Raw genomic sequence first — 9,616 nt, forward strand, 5'->3', positions numbered from 1 at the left:
CTTCACCCTCTCATTCCTTTAGGCGCTGGTAGTGTAGAAGAGTTAGGTTGCAACTTGGAATAGGGAAACAGAAGCAAAACCATACAACCACATACTTCCACCCACCTTCTCCTTGTTTCACCTTGAGGAAGAGTAGCCACATAAAGTCTAGTTTCTCTCTGTAAAGAAAAGCGCAACACCACCCTCTCCACCAAATTCTTCTCAAAGTCGTGACACCACTAGGGATTCAGCTTCAAGAAATAATTCCATATTTCCTCCTATTGTCTGCCTCTGAACCGTGCAGCCTTGAGGAAGAACCAAGGTCTTGAAAACAACTTCTCTCCTCTGATTTCCTAGCCGTGCGTTTGTATTCGAAAAGGTAAAGTGTATCTCTACTTCACTGCTCATCCATTTGGTTGTAGGAGGCAAATTCTTTAATACGAAACTAATAACTCTAGCTAAGTCCTCTTCTTTTTTTTCCCTGTACGGTCACCGTCTTGAAGGGTGGAGAGCACTATTTTTGGAAACTTGCTATTCTAGTGGAGCTCAAAGGATTGTGTTGTTGCTCCTTGCCCTTTTGGTGTTCCTTGTGTATCGTCCAGGGGTAGGTACAAAACCTCAATTCTTTTTCCTTGCTAAACCGAGAAACCTGCTTAGAAAGTAGTAGTCTTAGTTGTGGTATAATTCTGCCATGTATGCTTTTAGGCGGTTGGATGATAATGAACTTAATAATAACTTTAAAATTAATAGTAGGACTGTTTTGGTGATAGTTTAGTGCACCCTTAAATTCTATGATGCAAAATAAATAGGCCAGCATGTATAGGTCCCTGTAGCGCATCAGGCATGGAATTAAAAGAGTTTTGAAGTAAGTTATCCTTAACGGTTTGGTGTAGAGAAAGTCGATTCTGACCTGAAAAATGTTGTTGTGCACTAAGACCATTTTGGCTAAAATATTCATTATGATGTAGGACTCCATTTACACACCATTGGTCACGTTAAACAAAAATTTTGAATTTATATCATGAGCACCTTTGTATGGTCAAGGCAGACTCTGTTTTAGAGAACTTTGTTATGTTTTAGGTCATTTTTAGAATTTAATAGACAGCACATTCATAGGCTATACCTTGCGCATCCTAGAATAGTGAAGTGGAAATTATATGATTGGAACCTTGAGGAATTCTCCTTTATAAAACCGCTGCTGTGTGGGATTAAAAGTCACGGAATTACTCAATCTTAAGCGTCTAAGAGGTTATTAAGGAGTCCGTATATGATTAGGAAAAATGCCCTACAAACCGAGAAGGAATTTAAGGAGAAATAAGCTAAAAATACATGCTATACGTAAGAAATTGTAGCGAAAAATTCTGACTTCGCAAACCTTGTATTTAGGTGCGCACTTTTCGTAAGGTGGTGGACTTTCTGCTGCTGCCCGGTAAATTATTGTGACGTGTGAGGTATGTGTTAGGTGGTATTACCTAATGTGACTATTAGCTAGTGTATGAGATTGTGATGTGTTGCTCACATATGTTCAATGTTATTTTATGATGATGATATGGCAATGGTAAGAATATGAAATGATGATAATGATATGTGCATGCATTTTTACATCATGATGCATTTTTCTATTTGGTGTGTGACTGCATTTCATGGCATGTATACAATAGATTCATGTAGGCTTTGAAATGTAGAATAGTTATATCCAGGATCATGTGTATGAGCACGCATCATATAGGCATCCCTTGATATCGGGGTACTGGGACAGTTGGCGTCAGTCCGCATAGGCCACAGTGGAATTCCCCAAATGATGGTGCCATGCATGGAATTTCCACTGTGTATACACGCGCACGACGGTGCCATGAGCGTGAAGAAGGCGATAGATATATATGCAATATGATACATGATGAAAATGATTTAATGTTCGAAGCGACTATTTATAATTTTGTGCCTAGTTTAATATTGTTGCATTATTGGTTTTGTTGCCACACTACTAGGATTATTCTCACCCCTTTGGGGTTGCAATTTTTAAATTGCAGGAGGACGTAAGAGCATTTAAGGACTTGGATGTTTGAGTTTTGCTGTATTTTGCTGCTAATTGGAACTATTCTCTGTTGACTGCTTCAAGCTTTGGATGACTGTATTATTTAGTACTTGATGATTTTTGGATGACTGTAAAACTACTATTTCTTTCTTCTTTAAGCCTTCTACAAACAGCGGCTACTTTAAGCAAATCTGAAAGCGTTTTGCGAAAAGGAATTTTTCTAAATGCTGAATTTTTAACAGTTTACGGTCAACTTCTGAGTTACGTTTCAAGGAGCAAATGACCTCCGATTTACTATTATTTTATATGCACGCGAAGCCCCAAGCGTCTACTTTCAGATTTCATTAACTGTACGAACATATTTTGAAGGCTCGGTTTTATATCAATATGTAAAGGAATACGGTTTTTCTTAAATTTTCACCGTTTTTATCAGCAACACCTTTTAAATTCCCTCCATCAAAATTTTCCTTAGATTCAGCTTTCCACTTCAATTCCTCAAAGATTTTTAAAGAAAAAGTTTTTATCCATTTTCGCAACTCTAATAATGATTAGCAAACGACTTTCTTGGATGCATATAAGAGAGGGTGTTACAATACGGGTATTACAATATCATAAATTCAATGTATATCCAAACAACATAATATAGAACAAAATCATTCAAAAAGCTTCTTTAACCAATAAAATGGGATGAAATGAATTGAGGAGAAATAGAGACTATTACAAGTAGTAAAATAAAAATAAAAATAATAATAATAATATAATATACTAGGCCAGCCTGAGAGACTCTAAGGCCGAACTTTTGAACTGGAGCCTGAGGCGTTTTTATTAAACGAGCTTTTATACAAGTTCAAGTCTGGTGCTAACAACCAATTTTAGACCTCAAGCCTTCACGAACCGAGCCAAAGGCCCTTGAAAGGCTCCTGGCTCGTTTAGCAGCACCCCTATAAGTGACTTTATTATACCCTCAAAATTAAAAAATATAATTTCCTTCATTGTAGCAGTGAAGTCGTGTTGCTATGGCCGTGAACTGCTACTTGAGATTTTGGCCATTAAGGCTGCTACGATAAACGGTAGAGTTGTGTGTGGCTTGTTGCTGCTGGGTGCCACTACCTGCTACCAATCCGCTATAGTGCACGATAGCACTGGTATATGCAACTATGCCCTAAATAGGAGATATTTTCCCTAAATTGGATATACTTTTCAGCAAAATACTCTTAAATAGAAGATCGAGAAGAAAACAAGTCAAATTGACTTCATTATGTTCCATATCTTGCATCTTTCTTTGCATAAGAGTAAAAGAAATTCTCTTAAAACAACCATGAGCAGGGCAATCAGGAGAGGCGATAAACTCAATCTTATCCCATAATAAATGTGTGGAAACTGTTTGATGCTCTTATGATGATTAGAGTAGTAGATGTGATTTCAGAGTTCTTAAAATTTAGTTACTATTGTTTAATTCTTATATGCAGTCTTACCACTGTTTTCCAACTTCGAATTAGTGACTTTTCAGTCACAAAGGAGAGATTTGCCCTCTTTGATATTATCCTTTAAAATAATAAAATTTAAGGTTGTCATTTCTGATGAATAGTGCAGCTTAAATTTCAGTGGCAGTTGGATATGTGAAATGTAGAAAACTTTCACAAATTGGGTACTGGTTTTTTGTTTGTTGAAAGTGATTTTGGTTTTGATATTTGTACAACATAACAACGATGCATGTTTGTGCTGTGAAGTTATGGTCTCTATTGAAATATTTGTATTGATGGTTGCATAGACTTAGCAACATTTTTTTTCTGTTAAAATCTTTCTTCTTGTTTCTTAAAAAATTGTTATTTTCCAGTATTATTTGATTTAAAGTATTTAATAGTTTCTTTTATTGCCATCATATGCCCAATTGATTTGATACTCATTTTTTCCCTTTCTGCTTAAAGCCAATGGCAATTAAACAAGTTCTATCAGATCAAGATAGCGAGGATGAAGTTGATGAAGATGTTGCAGATTTTGAAGATCGATGGGTACGTTCAATTATATAGAAATGATATTTTTGTTTTCATTTCATAAAATTCCAATCTTCTAATTGTAACTCTTGAACAAAATTGTACCCAAAAAAAATCTCTTGAACAAAAAAAATTCTCATTGAGCTCACTATTAGTTATTCGCTGGCAGGGAGCTTAAGAGTGATTTATAGGTTTCCTTTTCAAAGGCTTGTCTGCATGGCCTAATTGGGGCTTATTTTGATCTAGATTGTATTCGAAAATGTTGAAACTACATGATTCACGGTTCAATGGTTAAATCATGGTTGAACTGGAATTAGGTTTCAATATGCTTTAAAAATCAATGTTTTATTTTTTGTTATTACTTGTATAGACTTAAATTGTGAAAATTAAATATTTTACGCTACATTCATATTTATTTATAGCTACCCAATTATCTTGTAAAAATATGGAAGTTAAAAAAGGTTGAATAAACAAGTAGAAATGTTAAGACTAATAATTAAATAATGAAATGAAATTGTCGATATTGATAGTGCAACAATTCAAAGACTCTCTCTTAAGTTAAAGCTTATTAAGCTTTAAGATTGTTGCAAAGACGACTCAGGGATGCTAGAGATGTCAGAGAGATAAGCATTGCTGGTAAGGCAACTCGGTAAGATGGCTAGAATGATCATCAGTTTGAAGAGCTAGTTGAAATGTTGCATGACCAAGGAAGAAGAGATTTCACTAGAATGATCACCAACGAAATTATCTTGCTAATATACTAAGTAAGAACTAAACTTCTCCAAGTTCAAGAACAGCATTTGGAAGCTTTAAACACAAAAACACAGGAAACAAAAAAAACTTAAATTGAAATTAAGGCTGGCGTACATCATAGCCATGGAGAGTTCTTTGCTTGCATGACTCACCTCACCAGTGAGATAGGAGAAATCACCAATTGGTATGATTCACAATGGGAGGCCGATATAAATCAAAGCCATTTCATTATTGATTCATGACTATATGACTCATTTGTAAGAAAGAAATCACTAGGGGAGCGTTTGGTAGAGGAGAAAAAAAAAATTACCAGGGAAATTCAATTATTGGGAATATAGTGGGAAAGTAAGTTTGGTAGGAAAGTTAAAAAAAAATTGTTCGGTAAGCCGAAATATTACCGGAAAAATTGGTGTAAGTAAAAAAAAAATTCATTGCGATATTAAAAAAAAATAAAAAAATTTCATTGCCACTTTTTGGTTGCCCAGGAAAATGAAGTGGACAAATTCTTGCAATTTTGCACATCACATCATATTCTTATGCAAATGAGAAGCCTATGCAAATTTTTTACAAACTCCTATCAAACATGGTATTTTTTAAATCCCATATGAACTTTCCTAGGCAAAATATTAAAACTCCCCTACCAAACACCCACTAAAATGACTGTTGGTGGGAAAAGAACTGCTTGAGTAGAGCCAAGTACCTAGGGCCATAGCATATATGACAAAGAACGGGGGTGAGAGTATGTTTATGACAATGGTTGAGGCCAGAGTGAGTCTAAAACAACGATTAGCAGGGCTAGACTATATTTCGAGCAAAAATTGGATTTAATCAAATTCATTGTAGCAGCGCTATAGCACTACCTGCGATCCCAATATAGCAGTTTTAGGGTTAGCAACTATGTGATGCTATCCGAGATTGATAATTATTAGGGATAAGGATGCTGCATCTGGGACATAAACTAGATGTGGACTTCACAAGAGTGCCAGTTATACCACCAACCACTATCCCACTAGAACGGTTTTTAGTTTCAGCCACTATTTGAAATTAATACCTATTAGGGATAAGGATAGTCAGGACTAGATTTCATCAACGACAAGGATTGACTGGGCCAGATTGCAACTGGGACAAAGTCCAATGGGACCATCTTTACCCTTATCCCTAATATTCAGGAAATCAAAATCCCTGATTACTAGAGTGTACGATAAGCTACGGGTGCCCGGGGGTGGGGTGGGGTGGGGATGGGGGTGATTCCTCCTTTGGAGAGAAAAGCTATTAGGATCGCTGAGTAGGAGTGAAGGGGATAAAACAGAGTGGGAAGCGCAGAGAGGGGATGAGCAAGAGTAATCAGGGATAAACCCCTGATTACTTGACTGGGAAGGTTGTAAGGAGAGACTCGCCTCTCTAAAGCCAGATATCGGTTTTATTTTCTGCATTTCTCTGTAATTTTCATACAGATGCTTGTAATATCATCTTGATATCAGTAAACATAATACAATTGTTACATTCTTGTTTCCTATTTGTGCATTCGGTGTTTCGGTTCTGTCAGATTTCAACATAGGTTTATGTTGTGGTATGGGCTGTGATTACGAAATATCTGTTGCAGCTTTTACTAATTCAAATCATTGACTCATGCTGATACGTTGCAGATGCTTGACAATTGTGCTGACGTGAGCGAAGATGAGAAGCAAATCATGTATTTGTGGAACTCATTTGTAAGGAAGCATAAGTAAGTTCTTTTCATTTTGGATGAACTCATTCAGTACATGCTTCTTATTCCTTGTTATGTTGATTTCCATCATTAGCAACAGTTATATTTTTTGCTGAATGTAGCTTTGAGCTTATAAGGTGATGGTCACATATCATCTGTGGTTCCAATGTATTTTTACTTTCTTTTGTTTCACTTATTTTGTGATTGTGGCAGTGTGGTGGCAGATACTCATGTTCCATGGGCATGTGAGGCTTTCTCCAAACTGCATGCCTCTGACTTTGCCCGATCCCCCTCGCTGGTTTGGTAACTAGCATCTCTCATGTTTGAATTTTACACCTTTGTTTTGTTGTTTTTCTTATCTTGTAAGCATCTTCATCACTGTCTTCTGTGGTAAACAAAACAAAACAATAGGTAGTCATGATCATATTACATATATAGAGGATGCAAGAACACAGTGGAAAATGTTCAAAATTCTGGAGTATCTCGAGGAAAGTCTAGTTTTTAATAGTTTCAACGATGTTGAAATTTCCTAGCCTGTCTTTCCAAAATAATTTTTTCATTGTTTATGTTGTCTCTCATAAAAGGATTTGAAGATCTAAATGCCTTCTATAAAATTTCAGCTTTTTATTCAGCATGATTCAGAAATATATATTTTGATTAGTAATAGTTGTGATGGTAATATGATGGACATTTAAATGATTGATATCTAGCCTTTTAAGATGATGTTGTTGAAGTTGGTATGTGAATAAAAATTATTTTTATGGTCGTTGATGCTTAAACTATTGGAATTTGTTTCCTGTATCATGCTACTGGCAATTCAAGATTATTCAAATATAGCATTTGCTATCAGCGCTAATATCTGAATCATAAAAGAAGATTTGATTATTATTATTTTTTTTTTTGCTATCTTAATTTCCCTTGGATGTTAATATTATGTTGTATTTAACAAATTTTAGTCAAAACCTACGAAAAGTTCTATGTTAAAACTACTTCTCATGTGTAAGCAGTGTATTCTAACGTTAGTTTGTTGTAAATGCAAAATTGAGCATATTTTTTTTTTTTGGCTTCAAATAGTAAGATGCCTTACATTTTATTTATTTATGTGTAAAGATATGGGAATAATTATAAAATTGGTTATGTTGACAGGTCTTGGAGAATATTTATGATCAAATTATACAATCATGGTCTGCTAGATGCTGGCACCTTAAATGACTGTAGTATTATTCTTGAGCAGTACAAGACACAGAATTTAGATCCAAAAACCTAGTGGCACTGTTATGCTTGTTTCCTAGAGTTTTACTATAAATTAGATGGGTAAAATTTTCATCCCTCGGACATGGAACTGTGCAAATTAAATCGATGGGTGTAGGTTAGTTGGCAACACAGGTTGAGTAGATGGGGAGAGAACCTAAGTTCGATTTCTATCAAATACATCTTTTTGGGAAGGGGCGAAGAGCTTTATCTGTGACTAAACTTCGATTTGGGATTAGTCTTATAACTGGCTTTAAAAGTTTAAGCTTGTGGGGATACCCAGGGCCGACTCACTTCAAAAAGGTAATTAGAGTCCGTATACCCAAAAACAAAGAAAGAAGGAACTGTACAAAATTTTCAGCAACTTTATATTTAATTGTGTCTATATATGATTATTCTTATGTTGTTGAGCATTTTCTGTTCTTCTGTCTGAATTTTTGCTCTCACCATTTCTTTATTGATATCAAAATTATGTTCATAGCTGGGGTCTCACTTTAAATATATTTTTGTTATGTTACTTCGTTACTTTTATCCCAGTTTTTATTTATTTTTTCTTGAAAAAGATAAGAGGTTATAATGAGCCATATCTCAAGAAAAAAACACTTCATGTTTGCATGACTACGGGTATTTATTTCAGTAAGGTATAAATATATTTGGAGTTTTTAACTGATAAGAGACTCCTTTTAAGAGGTAATATAGAAAGCGTTGTAGAAGAGTAGCTCGCGACAATGACTCAGCATGTGGATAGAATATTCTAGAATACTCTCAGTTGAGTTAGACTAGAAGAATTGGTTAAATTGTGAAAGTGACATGTTAGAGGCAGGCTGGAAATTGGGACTATCTTGGGGTGAGAAACAAGAGTGGGTAAGACCTCTGGAGCTTCTCTATTTTACCTTTCAGTTTCCTCCTTGTATTTTCCTTAAGTTTCCATCATTGTTCTTGTTTTCAAATACTATTTTGTAATGTTGCATTGTTTACATGTTTCTGTATCAATATCAAACTTCCTTTATTATGTTCCCTCCCTGTGTTGGTTAATGCCTATCAATTGGTATCAGAGCTCCGATCTAGGAGCTATGGTATTAGTTTAAAAAAAAAAATATGGTTCCAAAGTTTGATGGAGATGGAGATGATGCTTGGGGATGGTTAATCCATCTAGAGCAATCTTTCGAGACAAAGAAAACTCAAGAAAAAAGATGATAGAGGCTGGATATTGGGACTATCTTTGGCTTGGAAACCAGAGTGGGAGAGACCTCTCGAGCCTTTCGAATTGCTCCAAAAATATTTTACCTTTCAGTTTCCTTTTTGTATTTTCCTCAAGTTTCCATCACTGTTCCTGTTATCAAATACTATTTTGTAATGTTGTATTGTTTACATGTTTCTATATCAATATCAAACTTCCTTTAGTTTTGTTCTTTTACCTTTCAGTTTCCTCCTTGTATTTTCCTTAAGTTTCCATCATTGTTCCTGTTATCAAATACTATTTTGTAATGTTGTACTGTTTACACGTTTCTATATCAATATCAAACTTCCTTTGTTCTGTTCTCTCCTGTATTGGTTGATACCTATCATTAACCATGTTTCAAGTTGATGTATATTTAAAAAGGAAAAAAATTTCTATTCAGAACAGAATTAAATCTTTATCTTCCTTTTCCTAATTTTCAAATATGAATTCAAAAAAATTTCGATTATCTATATTGGATATTTATCTTCCCTTTCTATTTTGTAATTATTTTTCTATTTCAAGTAACAAAATCAAATCCTTATATTCTAAAATAAGGTTAGAAATTGATACACCAAATGCAAAATGGGCTGGCCAATATGTATTTGGCCAAATCACACACAGTTGAGACGGGGATGATGTTCTTTGTCTTTGGCTTGGAGATGTTGTATAGGAAC

General features: G+C 34.9%; 1 protein-coding gene across 2 annotated transcripts; it reads left to right on the forward strand.

Moving 5' to 3' along the window:
• Positions 1–3,033: 3,033 nt before the first annotated feature.
• LOC133300046 (polycomb group protein EMBRYONIC FLOWER 2-like) lies at positions 3,034–9,084 on the forward strand. 2 transcript variants are annotated; one of them, XM_061499533.1, is made up of 5 exons: positions 3,034–3,159; positions 3,943–4,026; positions 6,408–6,487; positions 6,683–6,772; positions 7,616–9,084. In XM_061499533.1, exons 2-5 carry the CDS (start codon positions 3,946–3,948, stop codon positions 7,734–7,736), a joined length of 372 nt encoding a protein of 123 aa, XP_061355517.1. In that variant the 5' UTR covers positions 3,034–3,159; positions 3,943–3,945; the 3' UTR covers positions 7,737–9,084. The 2 variants fall into 2 exon arrangements, with proteins under 2 accessions (XP_061355517.1, XP_061355518.1); XM_061499534.1 differs by lacking the exons at positions 3,034–3,159; positions 3,943–4,026 and adding an exon at positions 5,433–5,529.
• The last annotated feature ends 532 nt before the right edge of the window (positions 9,085–9,616 follow it).

The sequence above is a fragment of the Gastrolobium bilobum genome, unplaced genomic scaffold (genome assembly GCF_033153095.1).
Source record: "Gastrolobium bilobum isolate Gb01-03AN ecotype WA unplaced genomic scaffold, APGP_CSIRO_Gbil_v1 utg16736, whole genome shotgun sequence".
Lineage (NCBI taxonomy): Eukaryota > Viridiplantae > Streptophyta > Magnoliopsida > Fabales > Fabaceae > Gastrolobium > Gastrolobium bilobum.

Coding starts and splice junctions, on each gene's coding strand:
- LOC133300046 (XM_061499533.1), top strand. CDS start 3,946: ATGGCAATTAAACAAGTTCTATCAGATCAAGATAGCGAGGATGAAGTT. Junction 4,027..6,407: donor CAGATTTTGAAGATCGATGG/GTACGTTCAATT, acceptor GATACGTTGCAG/ATGCTTGACAATTGTGCTGA. Junction 6,773..7,615: donor CGATCCCCCTCGCTGGTTTG/GTAACTAGCATC, acceptor TTATGTTGACAG/GTCTTGGAGAATATTTATGA.